Below are 23,329 nucleotides of genomic sequence, written 5' to 3' on the forward strand. Positions count from 1 at the left end.
AAAAACCCTTGAATGAGTAGATGTGTCCAAACCTTTGACTGGTACTGTATATATACACATATTTATTTTAATTTTAAATGGCACAATGATTCTCTACACAATGACTGCTTGTTCAGTCACATTAACTGAAATTAGGCAAACTATTAGAATTTAAGCAACCAGGAAATGGCAGAATATTTTTGGAAAATTGCACCTTTAATCCAGGATCGTAACACATTTTCAGTGTAAACTTAAAATACTAAAACCAGATATAAAGTATGTAGAAAAGATAATGGCGCCATATATTTTTTAATAAGATCATCTTTGAGAACTATCAATCAAATTAAAACTTGACAGTCAGGGAGAATCTCAAATTTAAAAAATGCCATGGCATGGGGCCCCCATTGATTTTTCTGTAATGTTTGAGTCACTAAGGTAGCATAAGCCCTCGGTATAAGACATGGAAAAATGTGTAGAATTGCAGGAAATTTGCTTTGAAACTGCAATTTTCCTTTTAGCCACATGAATTGCGGTAAATTGCAAATCCTAATATCAAAAAACCCATTACATTTTAACACCACATGTAACTATCTAGGCTATAAAATACTGGTTTCCATAGCAAAGCTCTCCTATTATTTGAACAATTAATTAAATATATGGCTATTCCCCCAGTCCCTATCCCGAGTTGAAAACATGGAGGCAGAAATGGAGGAAAAAAGGCACCATGAAATATTAATCTACCGTAAACTCGTTATTTGCTGGGAGCGCCCGGCACGTTCTTGCCCGGCTAAGCAGTGATTGATTTCTTTGGATTGGGGAGTGTGTGCAACAGACAGAAATGCCATAGTTGTGTGTGCGTGTGCATGCATGTGTGCGTGTGTGTCTGTGTGTGAGAGAGGAGGGGTGGGGTAGGGTAGGGAGATAAAATGCTTCTGGATGTGTCTGAGGTTTTATGTGGGTCACTGTTTCCCTGTCACAGCAGCAAAGAAGGAATAAAATGTTTTCATTATCAACCACTCAGAATTCCGTTTCTAAGCAGCAATTCAAAATTCTGTTTCTAAACAGCAATTTCTCTGAGTGGATAAAATAAACAGATCAACTCTGAAATTTCCATATGCAGTTTCAGGTTAACAGAATTAAGTTTTGGCTCAGTTTTCTTCACTTTAAAATGTATGCCAAAAAAAACATTGATTTCAAAGCTTATCAACCATACAACTTTGGGCGGCAGGTAGCCTAGTGGTTAAGAGCGTTGAGCCAATAACCGAAAAGTCAACTAAATCTGTCGATTTTTCACCAAGGCACTTAACCCTAATTGCTCCTGTAAGTCGCTCTGGATAAGTGTCTGTTAAATTACTAAAATGTGAATGTAAACTCTGTGCACAAGGACTGCTGTACAAAAACTAATTTTGTGGAAGAACTGTGCAGATGCAAACTTTGGTAACGGAATTACAGTTAAATCTCCCTCAGATTTTGTTATGCGACTATATTTTCCAAAAACTCCTAAATATCTGCTCTGTTTAAATATTAAAAGATGTCTGCAGAAAGTTTGAAAAAAAATCTATTTTGGTTATTGAGTCAGTAAATTTGCCGATGACACAACATTGGTAGGCCTGATCACTGAAAACGACGAGACAGTCTATAAGGAGGTCAGAGACAAACTCTCCCTCAACCTGATCAAGACAAAGGAGATGATTGTGGACTACAGGAAAAGGAGGACCGAGCACGCCCCCATTCTCATCAACGGGGCTGTAATGGAGCAGGTTGAGAGCTTCAAGTTCCTTGGTGTCCACATCACCAACAAACTAACATGGTCCAAGCACAGATCCTCAAAAGGTTCTACAGCTGCAACATCGAGAGCATCCTGACTGGTTACATCACTGCCTGGTATGGCAACTGCTCGGCCTCCGACCGCAAGGCACTACAGAGGGTAGTGCGTGCATGTGACATCACTGGGGCCAAGCTTCATGCCATCCAGGACCTATATACCAGGCAGTGTCAGAGGAAGGCCGTAAAAATTGTCAAGCGGTGCCAGAGCACCAAGTCTAGGTCTAAAAGGCTTCTAACCAGCTTCTACCTCGAAGCCATAAGACTCCTGAACATCTAATCAAATGGCCACCTAGACTATTTGCATTGCCCCCCCTCTTTTATGCCACTGCTACTCTCTGTTATTATCTATGCATAGTCACTTTAATAACTCTACCTACATGTACATATTACCTCAATTACCTCGACTAACCAGTGCCCCTGCACATTGAGTCTGTACCGGTACCCCCAGGATATAGTCTTGCTATTGTTATTTTACTGCTGCTCTTTAATTACTTGTTACTTTTATTTCTTATTCTTATTCATATTTTTTAAACTGCATTGTTGGTTAGGGGCCTGTAAGTAAGCATTTCACTGTAAGGTGTCTATACCTATTCGGTGCATGTGACTGAACATTTGATTTGAGCATGGTTTTTGACAAAGGAGTTCCACCATCAGTGTGATATGTACTGTGAAAAAACAGGAGTCGCTATACCTGATGAAGTCTCTCCTTGGCAGCTTATTACATAGAAAAGTATATCTGAAGTCACATGGTGGATGGAAAGTGCAGAGGGAAGCAGAGGCGTGATGCGAGTCAAGAGGGATGTAGCCCTGGCCAGGGAGCAAAGTGTCAAACTGCACTTTGTCTATCCTGTAAAACTCAGTGGACAGAACAATGTGGGGAGTTATTCAACATTGGAGGGGGGCTGTTTCAGTATAAGCGTTAAAAGTGTCCCTCATCACTTGATACCTGACTAAAGAACAGCCATTTGGAGTCAGTTGAGCATTTTCTACGCTACCTCCTGGCATACCTTGGAGAAACTTTGAGTATACTGTAGCAGTCTAAAGCTGCCGACCAGGCTGCACAGAGACATAACCCTATATGCTTTAAAATAAGACATTTTTCCTGTCAGCTTTAAGTAAAGTGTTACCAAAGTTGTATTGGGTGTATGTGACTAATACAATTTGATTTGAACTACAGTATGTGAAGTGGATTTACACCAGGTAACGGAATTACAGTATCGGATCTGTACTACATAGAAATGCAGAATTATGGACACAAATGTTATTTTCCTCATGTTTCACAAATTTGGACATCACACAGCAGCAGAGTACAGTAAAGTAGAGTAGAGTTCAGTACAGTAGAGCACAGTATAGTGCAGTACAGTTCAGTACAGTAGAGCACATTACAGTGCAGTAGAGTTCAGTACAATAAGTAGTAGAGTAAAATGTATGCACACATGACTAAGCCGCTTTGGATAAAAGCACCTGCTAAATTGCATACATTGTTATTGTTATGTTAGTAGAGTGCAGTAGAGTAGAGTACAGTGCATTAGAGTACAGCGCATTAGAGTACAGTACAGTAGAGTGCAGTATTGTACTGTACAGCACTATTGTATTGAATGGTACTGTACTCTAATGCACTGTACTCTGCTCTACCCACTGTAGAGTACTGTACTCAGTACTGTATGGTACTGTATTGTACTCTAACGTGCTCTACTCACTGTACTGTGCTATCCAAACTTGTGAAACATATGTCTATAATAGGTTCAGATTAGGTCCAGTCCGGCTCGTCTTTGGACATCAACATTACTCATTGTAACCAATTGAGTTTCCGTTACAGATTTTTTGGTAATTCCGTTAGCAATTTGGTATCAGAATTACGAGTTTTAGTCACTTAAAGGTGCAATATGTGGAAATCAATCAGTAATTTCCTGATTGCTAAAATTCGAATATCTCGCCAAATTTAAGTTTATGTGACAAAACAAGCATTGTACAGTGAAATGCTTACTTACAGGCTCTAACCAATAGTGCAAAAAAGGTATTAGGTCAACAATAGGTAGGTAAAGAAATAAAAACAACAGTAAAAAGACAGTAAAAAATAACAGTGGCAATCTACCATCTAAACCACTGAAATATATTTTCAGCTGTTTGAAGCTGGTGTACAAAACCGAAAATAAAAAAAACGAAACTGAAGAACGGGGAGCATAGAAACAGCGCATATAGAACAGATCTACTGCTTCTTACACTTGCTGTCAATGAGAATGACAGATCTATAACTCATATTTCCTTGGTCAGGTCACCCAAAAAGTTGATATTCGTTGGCAGGGGCTTTTACATCAACATTATTGTGTTTTGATGTATTTCTGATGCATTTTAATACTTTTTCTGGTAGATGTTTTCTAAGACCCCCTTTTCCATCTGTTTATCCACAAATCAAAGCTTTTATTTTAAGGATGGTAAATGGCTGAAAAAAATATTTATGCCTTAATTTCCCCAAAATATAGACTCTTAGCTTTCATTTGACAACCAATTTGATGTGCTCCTATGAACATCACACGTTGGTGCTCATGGGTCCTTTTACATGGAAATGCCCATAAGTGGTACTGCACAATGCAGTACAGTACTGTATACATTTCAGAGTATAATACATTGATAATGCAGCAGATTATTATTATTTCTTTTTTATCTCACATTAATGTGTTTGGATTATCAAAAAGGAGCAGGGTAACATCCCTGGAGATACAGATCGACCTATCTGACAGAACTTCAAAAAGAGTGTTTTAATTATGTAAACAGCTGAGGATGATCCTTAATTACACTGCCGCTAAGGGTCCAATTGTTGTCTCTACAGAGTGACTGACTGTACAAGACTCACTTAGATATTCCTTAAGTCCTCTTGGCAGAGTCAAATAGAGATAGATCGGCGACTCACCTAAGTGCTGGGTAAACATGACATTTCAGAGGAGAGAAAGTGTGCCACTTGAAAAAGAGGAAAATGAAACTTAATTCCTTTGAGATGAGTGCCCATCATTTGACAATAGAGAGATAACCCCCCAAATATAATGCATGTACGGCACATGCCAATTTCCTTTTTTTGCCTTTCAGACACAGTTGGAATCTTTTAGGGTTACATTTTTATATCTTTAAAGAAATAAACTGTTCATATAAGATTTTTGAAAAATGTTAAACTAACGGTTGTGCTCTCAAGCCATCAACCAGACTGTATAAATATGTTGCATGTACAATGGTGGCTCTCTCCAGTCCTCACATGCATGGCCATTGAGACAGACAACATTGTGTATGATGGATTCCAGCGTACCTAATGAAATGTTACAGCTGCACGATAACAGCGTTGAGAAATGTTGGCCCACTTAAAGGTCACTATAAATCACAGTCCTTGTTCCTAGACCCGCACCTCCAACGTCGTACTGGGCCGACCCCAATCAAACAAACGACGTGAGTGGCCGTGAATGCAGGCCACCCACTTAACAGGAGGGGCAACCGTTCCAATGCCTTTTATTGCAAGCTGGTGCCAAGCCACTGTGGTCCTAAGTGTTTTCCCTCTGCCCTCTTTCCTCATGTCCTTTCCTTCATCCACACTGAAGGAAGGGTTCATCAAGTCAGCTAGGCTACTTGTGTGTTGCTTTCACCGATCCTGTGTTTTCAGATGCTCTGCAGATGAAGGAATGGAGGCAAGGGTAGGAAGGAAGACATTTCAGACTGCTGGGACACACCCATAAGTCCTGATGTGTTTTAGATCCTCTGCAGATGAAGGAAAGTAGATAAGGAAAGCTACTTCAGACTGTTGGGACACGCCCATAGCTCACCAGAACTGGCATGAGATCTGTGATGAATGCATTAAGTGTGTAGTCGAGCACCTAATCATGCCGAGTGGTCCTCCGTCAGAACTCTCCTCATCAGCCCCAAGGGGATACAAGGAGCATAATAAACCAAACAGCTGTCTGTGGAGCCAAAATTAGGCCTTCTTCATGATTCAAATACATCTGCATTTAATATAGGGAAGATTTCTAGAAAACAATTGAGTTTAAATTGAACATTGTATTCTTTAGAAGACACTACAACAACATGTCTATCTAATGGGCTGAGAGAAGGAATCTGAACACCTGCATCAGAACACCAGTGCAAACATACTGTAGATCAGGGATCATCAAAGAGATTCAGCCGTGGGACAATTTTTTCTTGAGTGGATGGTCAGAACATAATTACAAATAATTTGTAGACTGCAAATTGACCGCAAAGAAGCCCAAACTGATATGTTTGACTAAAACATAATAATTGCTTACATTTGATCAATGTCTTCATTATGTCTTCATTATTACTTGGGAAAATATTTATTGGATTAAAATCACTTGGAGATGATTTCCTTTTGTTTTAGTTTTTTTTTTTGCTCGGAAAGCTTGGGGGGGCCAAATAAAACCTGCGGGCACCCAGTTGGGGAACCCTGCTGTACATACTGTTTAAAGTCACTAAAAGGAGACATGACAAACCCTCATCATGAGTGCTCTCTCAGTGGTTTGTTTCAATTGAGACTGAAATAATAACCGCAACAGACGGGCCAGGGAGGGATGGAGACACTCGTAGTTAGTGGTTGGTATTTCTCCACTTTAAAGAGATAACACTGTGGATACAAATGCATTTCATTTCAGCCAACAGCAGAAAATCATTAGTGGTTCGACAACACTGCCCACTGTGCCCTTGAAGGCCTGTTTTTGGTGGCAGAGAGCAACCAGCAGTAAACAGAGGAAAGTGCTGGAGGACAACCAACTTAGCTGGTTGAAAATGGATGGTCTGCCACCGACTTCCACTCGGAGCAACCTGCCAAGGAGACACACAGAGAGGGTTAGGGCCATATAAGGGGATGGTTAATGGGCTACCAGAATGGCATGGTAGGGACAGTATTATTGTTATTGTAGACATCAGGGCAACACTTTAGAGTGCTAGGTATGATGAAAGAGCTAGCTATTGGTCTTCTGGTCATTGTAGACCAGATTCACACACAATACACATTTTATAGAAGCTCAGTGTCCATTGTGTAGTAATTGATTAGTTAGTACTTTTATAAATGTATAACTAGTGTTTTAACCCCTATTTAGAAGTGTTCAGACAGTACAGCTATTTACTTCAGTACAGAATATACAGTTGAAGGTGTTTGGAAATTGCTCCCAAGGATGAACAAGACTTGCAGAGGTCTTCAATGTTTTTCTGAGGTCTTGGCTCATTTATTTTGATATTCCCATGATGTCAAGCAAAGAGGCAAGGAGTTTGAAGGTAGTCCTTGAAATACATCCATAGGTACACCTCCAAATGACTAAAATGATGTCAATTAGCCTATCAGAAGCTTCTAAAGCCATGACATAATTTTCTTGAATTTTCCAAGCTGTTTAAAGGCACAGTCAACTTAGTGTATGTAAACTTCTGACCCACTGGAATTGTGATACAGTGAATTATAAGTGAAATAATCTGTCTGTAAACAATTGTTGGAAAAATGACTTGTCTCATGCACAAAGTAGATGTCCTAACTGACTTTCCAAAACTATAGTTTGTTAACAAGAAATTTGTGGAGTGGTTGAAAAACAAGTTTTAATGACTCCAATCTAAGTGTATGTAAACTTCCGACTTCCAACTGTAGATCCCCTGGCGTGCTTCATGGTAGTCCAACGTGCATTTGAGATAGTTAGACAGGGTTTCCCTGTCATGACAGACGTGAACGCAGCATGATTCTCTATTTACCATTATTTGTCCTTCTGCCTTGAGTCAAGGCTTATTTTCCAGGAATAACAGATTTATGTATCAGTGCAAAGCAGTCAAACTGTCAAACTTGTCAATTGTAATTTACGAGGCTTGATGGCATTTCTAATGTTACCCTATGGAGTGCACATTTTCTATCTGGCCAAGAGCTACTACCAGGTCAAATAATTTTACAGGTAAATCAATCAATCATGCGAATCAATAAATCAAAATAATCAATTGATATTTCAATACATTGGCCCGATATTGGAAAGGCAAGAGGCTATCAAGTGGCACAACTAAATTCTGTTCATAGTTCTGTCAAGTGAAGAATTGTAAGGACAGCCAGGTTTATTTTACCTTTATTTAACTAGGCAAGTTAGTTAAGAACAAATTTTTATTTTCAATGACGGCCTAAGAACAGCGGGTTAACTGCCTGTTCAGGGGCAGAACGACAGATTTGTACCTTGTCAGCAGAGGGGGTTTGAACTTCCGGTTACTAGTCCAATGCTCTAACCACTAGGCTACCCTGCCACCCCATGTAGGCTGTTGGGTTTAACAGAATGCAGGGGTTCTGGGGTTAAGTGAAAAGGTCAAGCTGACAAGGAAAATGGACTGTCGGTAGACCTGGAATTACAGCTCAATCTTCCTGCCGTCACACTATTTCTAGGAAACAGATCCAAGAATGAAATAATGCATGCTGACTAGTGATGTTGCTGTGGTGTACACTTTCCTATGCTCTTTTCAATGTTCCAATGTAAATGGAAATGTAATATTGTCAGTCTTTCCATAATATACAACATATTATGTAAATTTTACTTGGCAATAGTGAAGATATTCACATAAACACAGGAGCCATCTGTTAAATCCCAATTTGCTTACTTAAAAATAAAGACTGCAGGTAAGGCTTTCACACAGGGGTCCCAGGTTGTTACCTGAATGTGTATTCAGTAAAAGGAGCCAGTGACTCCTGACACCTGGAGATTGGAAATCCCAAACACATGCATAACAGAGGTACACAGCAGTTCCCTTCGGACAGACAGCAATATCCCGAGATTCACAACTTTAGGTGTGGTTTAAACTAAATGAGCCCTTCCAAGAGCTAACCTAGATCGAGCAAATGGTTAGTTCTGCCCTCAAATCTTCATAACGAGAACATAGAAAGAAAATAGGGTTTATTATTGAACCCAGCATTAATATCAATCAGTGCCCTATGGAAAAAGAGAACTAGAAAACTTTAATAATGTAATGTTTTCGTCATTACACTAGGTGCCATTCTCATACTCAGTGCTGTAGACTATACAACCGCAAAGCACATGGGAGAGGAGGTATAATGTTAAATCATATCCCCTTGCATGGGTGTGAGCTGTCTCTAAAATAATGTCATCTCAGGCAGCAACAAGGCTACGATAAATGGGCAGACTGGCTACAGCAGAGGGGCATAATCCCATTTTAGTACAAAGAGAGTCTTAGATCACGTTTCCAATGCATTTACTATTCAGCACAGTTATTCAAACGCTCCAAACGCACGCTGAAACCAATACTTTGAAAGACGGTTCCGCTTATAAGCGATTCAAGCTGACATTTCAAATGAGCAAAACACATCTCTTACCATTACGTTTCCCTGCATTTTCGCAGTCTCAATCAGATTCTTTTCCTTCATTTCTCCGTAGAAAGGATCCTATTATTTCAGTATTTTCTCTTCGTTTGACTTTTGGATCGCTTCTCCAACTGTCTCTGTCAGTTATGCGAGACCCTGGGTTTGGCAAGTAGTTCACGAGCGGGTGGGCTTACTACGCATTGATCAGACACATGCGTTGCCTTTTTATTCAATATCCTGTTGATTAATGGCTGAGTGCGTGTCTTTTCAGTAGCTGTAAAAGATGTAGCCATAAAAAAATTGAGGTAACTGGAGTTGTTCACAAAGTCTATCATGTATAATTTCCATAATGTGGGAGACTACCACGTCCGCTTTCACATTCCCTCGAGAGGCTGGTCCAGTCCTATTTTGTTTGAATGGAACAGAAGTCCGCTCCCGGTCTCGCGCAGCTACCGAGAATTGGTCGTCGGCGCGTGTTGTGCTTGCTGCCACAGGAATAACGATTCATATTACATTTCCCATGGACTGGCTGGCTGAAGCTTTGACTCATCTTATTTTTCATTTCAATACATTTCCTCAGCTTCATTTATAGGCTACAATTTGTGTCTGTAAACACAATGAGTACCAAAAAAACAAGTTAAACATGAATCACAAACGCATTTCCACAGTGAGGTGGATGTAAACATGATGAATATACCATTGGTCGGTCCCCTGTCACAATAAATTAGTTTATGATATATTTGTTTATACCAAACATTTCCTGGGCCACTGGAGAAATCGTAACAAACATAATTGAGGCAGCTACAAAATGCATTTACAGGGATGGGCACATTTACAGGGATGGGCAAAAGAAAACTGCTGGGCCTCAGTTGCTCGAGGGTGTGCTACCCACATCATAACATGTTTTTGCTGACATGGGCTAATTGACTGACTATCAGTGACTGACATAACAAAAGAAAAACTGCTGATGCACAACCAAATTTCGAAATTGCACCTTATGTATTCTACTAACTCTCAACATTAGGTTGAGACCTTGACTAAGTTTTATTTTTGGGGGAGGGGAATTGATCGGATAGCCTTCAGCCACCCGTGCTGCCAGTTTCCCATCCCTGATCTACAACACAGCAAGGGGCCATGATCAACACATCGAGTGTCTATTCATGTTGGTGCAATAATAGCAATAGTCCTATCTATCCTACATTCCAAACCTACAACAGGATGATTTGGAGTGATATCTCTGAACTGTGTAGACCCATTGCATCATAGTTTAACCGTGTTAAAAGCTTTAGCAGGCTTAACATGTGTGGCCAAATGTTTGATAACTGTCAGAAGGTGAGTATAACTGGTGCATGAAGTCAGGCGCAGCAGAGCAAAATGAGTGAGAGATGTACTTTACTCAAAAAATAAAGGCACAAGGTAAACAAATACACTTGACCAATAACCAACGGTAAATATTAAAGATGGGTCTGCGATTGCTAGAAGACCGGTGACGTCGACCGCCAAACGCCTCCCGAACAAGGAGAGGGACCGACGTCGGTGGAAGTCGTGACAGATAACGTTCTGAGTATAAGAAATACATACAATGCAAGCACTACAACTACTGAAAAAAATCTTTCCTTTCTATGTTCAATGCCCACTGGTCACACTGTAGGTGTTGACTGGGATCTCTATGCGCTAATAGAGAGTTGCTTGGGTAGCATATAGGACTGAAGTTCACAGACCACAACCAACAGGACGCTTAACAGGTTCTATACACTTAGAAAAAAGGGTTCCAAAAGGGATCTTCGGCTCTCCCTATAGGATAACCCTTTTTAGTCCCATGGTAGTACTCTTTTGGGTTCCATGTAGAATCCTCTGGGGAAAAGGTTCTACATGGAACCCAACAGGGTTCTTCAAAGGGTTCTTCTATGGGGACAGCCAAATAAACCTTCTAGGTTCTAGATAGCACCTTTTTTTCTAAGAGTCTATACCCAAGCCATAAGACTGCTAAATTGTTGGTTAAATAGTTAACCAATACCTATCCGGACAATCTGCATTGAACCTTTTTGCACTAACTCATTTGAGTCAATGCATATGCTACTGTTACTGTTTATTATCTATCCTGTTGCTTAGTCACTTTATCCCTACGTAGAGTTGAAGTCGGAAGTTCACATACACTTATGTTGGCGTCATTAAAACCAGTTTTTAAACCACTCCACAAATTTCTTGTTAACAAACTATAGTTTTGGCAAGTCGGTTAGGACATCTACTGTGTGCATGACACAAGTAATTTTTCCAACAATTGTTTACAGACAGATTATTTCACTTGTCATTCACTGTATCACAATTCCAGTGTGTCAGACGTTTACATACACTAAGTTGACTGTTCCTTTAAACAGCTTGGAAAAATCAAGAAAATTATGTCATGGTTTTAGAATCTTCTTATAGGCTAATTGACATAATTTGAGTCAATTAGAGGTGTACCTGTGGATGTATTTCAAAGCCTACCTTCAAATTCAGTGCCTCTTTGCTTGACATCATGAGAATATCAAAAGAAATCAGCCAAGACCTCAGAAAAAAAATTGTAGACCACAAGTCTGATTCATCCTTGGGAGCAATTTCCAAACACCTGAAGGTACCACGTTCATCTGTACAAACAATAGTACGTAAGTACAAACACCATGGGACCACGCAGCCATCATACTGCTCAGAAAGGAGATGTTTTCTGTCTCCTACAGATGAACGTACTTTGGTGCAAAAAGTGCAAATCAATCCCAGAACAACAGCAAAGGACCTTGTGAAGATGCTGGAGGAAACAGGTACAAAAGTATCTATAGCCACAGTAAAACAAGTCCTATATCGACATAACCTGAAAGGCCGCTCAGGCTACGGTTTGCAACTGCACATGGCGACAAAGATTGTACTTTTTGGAGAACTGTCCTCTGGTCTGATGAAACAAAAATAGAACTGTTTGGCCATAATGACCATCGTTATGTTTGGAGGAAAAAGGGGGATGCTTGCAAGCCGAAGGACACCATGCCAACAGTAAAGCACAGGGGTGGCAGCATCATGTTGTGGGGGTGCTTTGCTGCAGGAGGGACTGGTGCACTTCACAAAATAGAGGTCATCATGAGGTATGAAAATGATGTGAATATATTGAAGCAACAGCTCAAGACATCAATCAGGAAGTTAAAGCTTGGTCGCAAATGGATCTTCCAAATGGACAATGACCCCAAGCATACTTCCAAAGTTGTGGCAAAATGGCTTAAGGACAACAAAGTCCAGGTACTGGAGTGGCCATCACAAAGCCCTGACCTCAATCTTATAGAAGATTTTTGGGCAGAACTTAAAAAGCGTGTGTGAGCAAGGAGGCATACAAACCTGACTCAGTTATACCAGCTGTCAGGAGGAATGGGCCAAAATTCACCCAACTTATTGTGGGAAGCTTGTGGAAGGCTACCCAAAATGTTTGACCCAAGCTAAACAATTTAAAGGCAATGCTACCAAATACTAATTGAGTGTATGTAATCTTCTGACCCACTGGGAATTCTCTCTACTATTATTATGACATTTCACATTCTTAAAATAAAATGGTGATCCTAACTGACCTAAGTAAGACAGGACATTTTTACGAGGATTAAATGTCAGGAATTGTGAACCACTGAGTATAAATGTATTTGGCTAAGGTGTATGTACACTTCCGACTTCAACTGTATATACAGGTATGTGTACATATCTATCTTAATTACCTCATACCCCTGCACATTGATACGGTGTAGGGCACTTAAGTAAGTATTTCACTCTGTGGGGCTACACATGTTGTTTATGAAGCATATAACAAATACATTTGATTTGAGTCAGAGGGTCTCCCTTGGGCTACCACAAGCTTCCACCACATTAGATATGACTATGTAGCAATTGCACCATCCAATACTGCAGCATCACAAAAATATTGTGAATCTAGAATGACTTTAAAAATAATTAAACTTGACTTATGTTGAGGGCTAGCTTACAAGGGAAATGCACTTTACCCAACTCTCCAAAACCTACCATTGAAAATTATAATACTTTGCTCTGGCACCTGTCAATTCATATAATTTCATTCTCATGATGGATTCCAGCTAATTTATGAACCTTCAAGTGGACATCCAACCAAAGTTTTAAGATCTGCCACATGGCCAATGGCTGTCAGCTTGCCAATATGACTGAGTCTTCCTCTGCCATGAGACGTTAGACAGTCCCCTCTATCTGGGGCCAGCATTCACAAACTAATTTTGGTGCCCACTGTTGCTTTTTCAGTGGGAAAAACCACCTGTAGCGGAGAACTGTCCCTCACAGAATGCAAAGTAAATGGTCAACGCCTAGCTTGTGACCAAAAGGAAGACCCTGGAATTATAAAACAAGCTCCAAATGAACCAGTTGTAAAACCCGCAATTTGAGATTCAGCCCAAGTGAAGTGGACCGCAAAATAATCTCAATTCTGAAGTTCAGCACCCCATGCCAGTGGACAGTGAGCGACAGTCTTAGAGTGTTTTCACATACAGTATAGTCCTCTTTAAAGTAACTGATCTGAGTCCTCTTTAAAGTGAACTCTGGGGTAAAAAGAAAAAGGCTAAATAAAGTACTCAGTTCTCTTTGTATTCACACTGCCCTTGCCTTTGAATGAGGACTCAACTCTATTACCAGTTCACTTCACCCATTTTGTGGTCCGAGTCCTCTTTGCATTCACATTGCTATGTTTAGAAAGGAACCAAGATCTTTTTCCAACATTCACTCAATGCACAATTATTATGTATCATATTTTTATCTAAATGCAATCTATTGGCTTCCAAAATGTAAGTATGTATTTATAGCTGTCCGATAACATGTTCCGATAAAATGGCTTGTCCTGCACTTTGTTACACTCAGTGCAGGACAAGCCATTTCATCAGAATGTGTTATCGGACATCTAGAAATAAATACTTACATTTCAGAAGCCAATAGATTGCATTTAGATAAAATATGATACATAATAATTGTAATCAGAAAATACTATTAACATGTAAATATTATTGGTAACATAATAAATAACAGAAGAATAACTGCAGATTAAATAATGCTGTCATTGAAAATTGTACATTCAATGTAGTCTACTGCCCCTTCAAGAGCTAGAATTGAATTTGCATCATGCTGTGATTCTCACCAAATATGTTGTTGTCTTCTCACACTTAAAACCCCACAATCAAAATAAACAGTTTATGAAGCTCTCTTAAACAGTTTATGAAGCACATAATCTTCTCTCTTTTGTGGCACCAATGTGAGAGTTTATGGCAGGGGAAACAGTGTTGCAGTGGTCTAGTGTGAGGGTTTATGGCGGGGGGAACGGTGTTGCAGTATTCTAGTGTGTAGTGCGGGAATAATGACAAGTGAACCTGGGGAGCTTTGTGTTCACATTGCACTACAAAAGGGGACTATACCTCGGAATTCAAGTAAACCGAACTCGGATCACCTCTTGAGATGGTTCACTTCGGGGGCTCTTTTGAGGGGTCTGAGTTCCTTTGGAGTGTTCACACTGCACAAAAAAAATAAGCTAACTGCACTGAGTTCACAGAAATTGACTGAAAAGGACCAAGTGTGAAAACACCCTTCCTTAGGTTCAGCCATCCGCATTGGGAGATCAAAAATCCAGGGACAATCTCAATTGCATTTCCTTGATTCCTCACTTCCTCTCTCATCGAGACCTTCTCAAAAGCCATTGGATAAGAAGGTCAGAGGGCAGGGATGGCTTTTGAGAAGGAGGCCAGAAGAGAGGACATGAGGAATCAAGGATATGCAAATGAGATTATTCTCTCCGCCAGTAAGGCCTAAACAGGAAGTAAGAAGCATAGAAGACAGGGAGAATAACAAAATGAACTATCTGCTAGCCTGTTTTTTTTAGCCAAATGTACTTTACCAAACAAACCTTTAGAATTCTAAATGATAGGGAATAAATTGCACTTAAACAAAAAATAGACCTCTACATGGTTTCTAAGAAAGTAAAGTGTAATGTGTGACCACCCCCCAGTGCTGACCATATTAATTTCCACAAAGTGTGAGATGAGAGGTGATGGATTCACCTTCTGAAGCTCACAGCAGTATCCTGACAGAACAGGCTGGTCTCATAGACTAGATGTAACATAGTAAATGAAAATCCAGGACACTCAAACTAGTATGATATGTTACGCTTAGTATGGTTACATAAGACAGAAGGCAAAAAAGAAAGGAGCGTGGTTGGTCGGGGTGAATGGGTTGGAGTATAACACTAACGTCTAGCAACCCGAAGGTTGCATGTTCAAATCTCATCATTATGGACAACTTTATAATTTTGAAACTACTTACTTTGCAACTACTCACTACTTTTTAGCTACTTTGCAACTACTTAGCATGTCAGCTAACCCTTCCCCTAACCCTAACCTTAACCTTAACCCATAACCAATAACCTAGCTAACGTTAGCCACCTATCTAACATTAGCCACCTATCTAACGTCATCCACAACTAATTGGAATTCGTAACATATTACACATATTTAAAATTCAGAACATATTGTACAAATTGCAATTCATAACATATCATACAAATTGTAATTTGAAACATACACTATATATATATACACATTTTTTTAGACACTCCTTCAAATAAGTTGATTTGGTTATTTCAGCCACACCCGTTGCTGACAGGTGTATCATAGGATACCACCTTTCCAAAAAGTCTGTTTGTCAAATTTCTTCCCTGCTAGATCTGCCCTGGTTAACTGTAAGTTTTTGCCCTGCTAAAGCTGCCCTGGTTAACTGTAGATGCTGTTATTGTGAAGTGGAAATGTCTAAGATCAACAACGCCTCTGCCGCGAAGTGGTAGGCCACACAAGCTCACAGTGCATACAAATCGTCTGTTGCAACACCTACTACCGAGTACAAAAGTGCCTCTGGAAGACATTACATTACATTACATTTAAGTCATTTAGCAGACGCTCTTATCCAGAGCGACTTACAAATTGGTGCATTCACCTTATGACATCCAGTGGAACAGCCACTTTACAATAGTGCATCTAAATCTTTTAAGGGGGGGGGGGTGAGAAGGATTACTTTATCCTATCCTATCCTAGGTATTCCTGAAAGAGGTGGGGTTTCAGGTGTCTCCGGAAGGTGGTGATTGACTCCGCTGTCCTGGCGTCGTGAGGGAGTTTGTTCCACCATTGGGGGGCCAGAGCAGCGAACAGTTTTGACTGGGCTGAGCGGGAACTGTACTTCCTCAGTGGTAGGGAGGCGAGCAGGCCAGAGGTGGATGAACGCAGTGCCCTTGTTTGGGTGTAGGGCCTGATCAGAGCCTGGAGGTACTGAGGTGCCGTTCCCCTCACAGCTCCGTAGGCAAGCACCATGGTCTTGTAGCGGATGCGAGCTTCAACTGGAAGCCAGTGGAGAGAGCGGAGGAGCGGGGTGACGTGAGAGAACTTGGGAAGGTTGAACACCAGACGGGCTGCGGCGTTCTGGATGAGTTGTAGGGGTTTAATGGCACAGGCAGGGAGCCCAGCCAACAGCGAGTTGCAGTAATCCAGACGGGAGATGACAAGTGCCTGGATTAGGACCTGCGCCACTTCCTGTGTGAGGCAGGGTCGTACTCTGCGGATGTTGTAGAGCATGAACCTACAGGAACGGGCCAACTAAGATCACCATAAGCAATGCCAAGCGTAGGCTGGAGTACTGTAAAGACATTGGACTCTGGAGCAGTGGGAACGCGTTTTCTGGAGTGATGAATCGAGCTTCACCATCTGGCAGTCCGACTGACGAATCTGGGTTTGGCGGATGCCAGGAGAACGCTACCTACCCAAATGCATAGTGCCAACTGGAAAGTTTGGTGGAGGAGGAATCCTGGTCTGGGGCTGTTTTTCATGTTTCGGGCTAGGTCCTTTAATTCCAGTGAAGGGAAATATTAACGCGACAGCATACAATGACATTCTAGGCGATTCTGTGCTTCCAACTTTCCAACCAGGAATAGATATAGCCCTTGGTTCACTCCAGACCTGTCTGCCCTTGACCAGCACAAAACATCCTGTGGCGTTCTGCATTAGTGTTTTACTTGCTATATTGTATTTACTTTGCCACCATGGCCTTTTTTTGCCTTTACCTCCCTTATCTCACCTCATTTGCTCACATCGTATATAGACTTGTTTATACTGTATTATTGACTGTATGTTTGTTTTACTCCATGTGTAACTCTGTGTCGTTGTATGTGTCGAACTGCTTTGCTTTATCTTGGCCAGGTCGCAATTGTAAATGAGAACTTGTTCTCAACTTGCCTACCTGGTTAAATAAAGGTTAAATAAATAAATAAATAAAACATTTGCATCGAATAGCCCCCGTGATATGCAACTTTTCGGGGAAGTTGGGAACCAATATACACAGGCAGTTAGGAAAGCTAAGGCTAGCTTTTTTAAACAGAAATATGCATCCTGCAGTACAAACTCAAAAAAGTTCTGGGACACTGTAAAGTCCATGGAGAATAAGAGCACCTCATCCCAACTACCCACTGCTCTGAGGCTAGGAAACACTGTTACAACCGACAAATCCACTATAATTGAGAATTTCAATAGACATTTCTCTACGGCTGGCCATGCTTTCCACCTGGCTACCCCTACCCCGGTCAACTGCCCGGCACACACCAAAGCAACCCGCCAAAGCCCCCACCATTTCTCCTTCACCCATATCCAGATAGCTGATGTTCTGAAAGAGCTGCAAAATCTGGACCCCTACAAATCAGCCGGGCTAGACAATCTGGACCCTCTCTTTCTTAAATTATCTGCCGAAATTGTTGCAACCCCTATTACTAGCCTGTTCAACCTCTCTTTTGTATCGTCTGAGATTCCCAAAGATTGGAAAACTGCCGCGGTCATCCCCCTTTTCAAAGGGGGAGACACTCTAGACCCAAACTGCTACAGACCTATATCTATCCTACCCTGCATCTCTAAGGTCTTCGAAAGCCAAGTTAACAAACAGATTACTGACCATTTTGAATCACATCGTACCTTCTCCGCTATGCAATCTGGTTTCAGAGCTGGTCATGGGTGCACCTCAGCCACGCGCAAGGTCCTTAATGATATCATAACCGCCATCGATAGGAGACATTACTGTGCAGCTGTATTCATCGACCTGGCCAAGGCTTTCGACTCTGTAAATCACCACATTCTTATTGGCAGACTCAACAGCATTGGTTTCTCAAATGATTGCCTCGCCTGGTTCACCAACTACTTCTCTGATAGAGCTCAGTGTGTCAAATCGGAGGGCCTGTTGTCCGGACCTCTGGCAGTCTCTCTTCTCTGTATACATCAATGATGTCGCTCTTGCTGCTGGTGATTCTCTAATCCACCTCTACACAGACGACACCATTCTGTATACTACTGGCCCTTCTTTGGACACTGTGTTAACTAACCTCCAGACAAGCTTCAATGCCATACAACTCTCCTTCCGTGGCCTCCAACTGTCCTTAAATGCAAATTAAACTAAATGTATGGTATTCAACCGATCAATGCCCGCACCTGCCTGCCCATCCAGCATCACTACTCTGAACGGCTCTGACTTAGAATACGTGGATAACTACAAATACCTAGGTGTCTAGCTAGACTGTAAACTCTGCTTCCAGACTCACATTAAGCATCTCCAATCAAAAATTAAATCTAGAATTGGCTTCCTATTTCGCAACAAAGCTTCCTTCACTCATGCTGCCAAACATACCCTCGTAAAACTGACCATCCTACCGATCCTTGACTTCGGTGATGTCATCTATAAAATAGCCTCCAACACTCTACTACTCTAAAACTGGATGTAGTCTATCACAGTGTCATCCGTTTTGTCACCAAAACCCCATATACTACCCACCACTGCAACCTGTACACTCTCGTTGGCTGGCCCTCCCTCCATACTCGTCGCCAAACCCACTGGCTACAGGTTATCTGCAAGTCTCTGCTAGGTAAAGCCCCACCCTATCTCAGCTCGCTGATCACCATAGCAGCACCCACTCGTAGCACACGCTCCAGCAGGTATATTTCACTGGTCACCCACAAAGCCAATTCCCACTTTGGTCGCCTTTCCTTCCAGTTCTCTGCTGCCACTGACTGGAACAAACTGCAAAAATCACTGAAGCTGGAGATTCCCATCTCCCTCACTAGCTTTAAGAACCATCTGTCAGAGCAGCTCACAGATCACTGCACCTGTTCATAGCCCATCTGTATACAGCCCATCTATCTACCTCGTTCCTATACTGTATTTATTTATTTTGCTCCTTTTGCACCACAGTATCTCTACTTGCACATCCATCTTTTGCACATCTACCATTCCGGTGTTTAATTGCCATATTGTAATTACTTCGCCACCATGGCCTATTTATTGCCTTAACTCCATTATTTGACCTTATTTGCACTCACTGTATAGACTTTTTTCTTTTTTTTCTACTGTATTATTGACTGTATGTTTTGTTCATTCCATGTGTAACTCTATGTTGTTGTATGTGTCGAACTGCGATGCTTTATCTTGGCCAGGTCGCAGTTGCAAATGAGAACTTGTTCTCAACTAGCCTACCTGGTTAAATAAAGGTGAAATAAATCCAAATAAAACAGTTCCAGTGAAGGGAAATATTAACGCGACAGCATACAATGACATTCTAGACGTTTCTGTGCTTCCAACTTTGTGGAAACAGTTTGGGGAAGGCCCTTTCCTGTTTCAGCATTAGCATGCCCCCGTGCACAAAGCGAGGTCCATACAGAAATGGTTTGTCGAGATCGGTGTGGAAGAAGTTGACTGGTCTGCACAGAGCCCTGATCTCAAACCCATTGAACACCTTTGGGATGAATTGGAACACCGAATGCGAGCCAGGCCGAATCGCCCAACATCAATGCCAGACCTCACAAATGTTCCTGTGGCTGAATGGAAGCAAGTCCCCTGCATCAATGTTCCAACATCTAGTGGAATGCCTTCCCAGAAGATTGGAGGTGACATGTTCGACGAGCAGGTGTCCACATACTTTTGGTCATGTAGTGTATCATTCTAAATGGATAATGGACATCCACAAATTAATACCAACCATACAAAGCATAACGCTGTACTCATTTTAGTGTCCCGTATTTTCGTTTACTATGTCACGTCTACCCCTGAATCCAGGTTGGACAGAACATTCTACCTGCTGGGTAGAGAAAACTGCATGTCTCACACAAATCAGACTTTAAATTCTATTACACCAGAGGGGTGCTGCCACAGAAACCTAATAAGGAGTCTCTCCAGGCCAGCCAAGCCATTAGTGCTGAGGGAACTGAAGGCCCCATGTGGCTCAATTGGTAAAGCATGGAGCTTGCAAAGCATTGGTTTAATTCTCAAAAGGGGGACCAGTATGAAAAGTACAAACATGAATACACTCACTACTGTAGGTAGATAAGGGTAAGAGCATCTGCTATAAAGGACTAAATATGTCAATGTAATGTAAATGGAACTCTTTGAGGATAGACAGTATAAACATATGTGATGACACTGCTACCTTGCTATACGCAAACCTTAATGAACTTTCATTAAGGATCTAAGATGCTCATGTTGTTTTGTCAATACCACATTGAAATGTAACCTTTATTTACACTGGGTGATTTCCATTGAGATAAAAATTCTATTTTGCATGAGAGAACCATTCAAGATGGCAGCAGTCAGCAACATAAAGGCTAATGAACTAAGCAGAAACGTCCAGTGGGGTAATAGCATCTCTATTACATTCCTATGTTTTTCTTAATGCCAAGTAGCGGGTCCTTCTGTAGCTCAGTTGATAGAGCATGGCGCTTGTAACGCCAGGGTAGTGGGTTCGATTCCCGGGACCACCCATACGTAGAATGTATGCACACATGACTGTAAGTCGCTTTGGATAAAAGCGTCTGCTAAATGGCATATATTATTATATTATTATTAGTGCAGCGGTCTAAGGCACTGCATCTCAGTGCTAGAGGCTTCAATACAGACCCTGGTTCGATACCGGGCTGTATCACAACCAGCCGTGATCAGTAGTCCCATAGGGCGGAGCACAATTGGCCCAGTGTTGTCTGGGTTAGGGGAGGGTTTGGCCGGGGTAGGCCGTAATTGTAAAATAAGAATGTGTTCTTAACTGAATTGCCTGATTAAATCAAGGTTAAATCAAATATAAATCAATGGAAATTCCTCCATTCTTTAGGCCACCTACATTCATGTGGGATGCATGCTTTATGCATTACATTCACTTTGGAACACATTATGAACTGGTCTCGACCCCAAAACCTGTAACACTATATGCATCAGTTATGCAATAATCGGCTCATATCATCCCTAAAGTTTTGCGTATTTCCACATTAGGCACAGTTCTATCCTCATGGCACTGAGGTTTGGGGCTGCAGAAGAAATCTGTCGCAACCATGTTGGGCACAGAGGCCCAGCCAACAGCTGCCTGAGAGAGAAAATGGCTGGCCAGGGATGGATTCCCACCAGAGAAAGCAGTTGACCGTCACAAAGAAGGCAGCAGCAGCTAACTGAGCTCCATGGGGGCTGGTCGACTAGACGGGGAGTTCTACACAGTGACGGGAGAAGCTGTAGTGTTGACATTGTTGATGTGTGCAAATTTAAGAACCCAAAAGCTGTGTGTGCATGGCCATGCATGTACTTGTGTGTGTGTGTTAATGTGTGTGTGTGTGTTAATGTGTGTGTGTTAATGTGTGTGTGTGTGTGTGTGTGTGTGTGTGTGTGTGTGTGTGTGTGTGTGTGTGTGTGTGTGTGTGTGTGTGTGTTCCAGTGACGCAAGAGGGTGTTGTTGACATAGATACTGAATACAAATCCAAGACACCAACCAAGTCTTTCTGTGTGCAGTTGTGCAATTATGCAAGGAGGTGGTGTGTTGACATGATAGGTCTGTACACATCCAAAATAGAACCAAATGGATAGCTGAACTGAGATATTTAATCTACACCTCCAAAAAGTGTGGACAAGTGTGTGTCCTCAGTCTTTAGGTGTCACTGTCCAAGCATGAGCACAGACACAAACTGTATGGCCATTTCAAGACAATATATGGAGGAAGACTCAGAAGAGGAGACGCCTTAGGGGCTAAAGTGATTAAAAGTCTACCAAAATCCTGAATTGATTGGCCTAGATTCCCGTGAGAATTAGTCAAGTCAAGTTTCATTCTGGTGACAGCAATCATCCAGCACAATAAACTCAACTGGGACAGCCCAAGTGAAATCAATAGCTTCATTATTAACTGCATTACTCAATCCAATAATATCACAGACTCCTCTCTGGTTTTTCTCACTCTTTCTGCCCGACACACCTTAAGATATATTTAACTTATTTCAAGATGGTGGAATTTAGAAGATGTGGATTATAATTAATGGAAAACATGTTGTAGGGTTTGATACATTTTTCGTTAGGGCAAATCAAGTCTGACATTTTGAAGTGGAAATGACCAAATTTAGAAGCCTTTTAAAACCTTGAATATACTACAAGTTTGCATTTCTTGACATGCAGGAACAAAAGAGTGATCATATTAAGAGCCTACATCTGTACATCCAACTGGAGCCCCTGCTAACCCGAGTTTTCCCTCCTTGAGAAGCCCGGTGCCACACAATTGAAGAGACAGGGAAAGTAATGTAAGAATGACAGTTTGTGCCATAATTCTGTTACCAAACTTTGGATCTGTACTGTTCTTCAAGTAAATATGAAATTATTAAATGTCATCCTTGTGCATTGTATGGTTTGTTAAATTTGCAATGGGTTTTTGTTTGACATACATTTTAAAGTGAAAAATCTGAGTCTCAGCATCATTCTGTTACTGTGGAAATTGCTCAGTGGTATCATCTTGACAAGACACTAGAGACACTTGACAAGACACACCTTCCTTGCCCTGCTCTGTCATGGCAAGAGATAATTATTATCCTAATGAATTCGGCAGCAGATGTCATTAATCTTACACTTGGGCTCCAAACTGATGTTTAGAGGTCTATCAGCATAACAGTAGGCAACTACAGTTGAAGTCGGAAGTTTACATACACCTTAGCCAAGTACATTTAAACTCAGTTTTTCAAAATTCCTGATATTTAATCCTAGTACAACATTCCCTGTCTAAAGTCAGTTAAGATCACCACTTTATTTTAAGAATGTGAAATGTCAGAATAATAGTAGAGCAAATGATTTAGTTAAGCTTTTATTTCTTTC

General features: G+C 41.2%; 1 protein-coding gene across 2 annotated transcripts in view; it reads right to left on the reverse strand.

The window, feature by feature from the left end:
• The window catches only part of LOC118382565 (dipeptidyl aminopeptidase-like protein 6), a 337,979-nt gene that overhangs the window by 280,986 nt on the left and 33,664 nt on the right, over positions 1-23,329 (reverse strand). Inside the window, exon 1 of one of the 2 annotated variants that reach the window (XM_052503605.1) lies at positions 9,146-9,519. The exons of the other annotated variant lie outside the window; for it this stretch is intronic. Coding sequence (XP_052359565.1) covers positions 9,146-9,196 — 51 coding nt within the window. The 5' untranslated portion in view covers positions 9,197-9,519. Of the gene's footprint in view, positions 1-9,145; positions 9,520-23,329 lie in introns of those variants that run through there. 2 annotated transcript variants of the gene reach the window in all.

The sequence above is a fragment of the Oncorhynchus keta genome, chromosome 4 (genome assembly GCF_023373465.1).
Source record: "Oncorhynchus keta strain PuntledgeMale-10-30-2019 chromosome 4, Oket_V2, whole genome shotgun sequence".
NCBI lineage: Eukaryota > Metazoa > Chordata > Actinopteri > Salmoniformes > Salmonidae > Oncorhynchus > Oncorhynchus keta.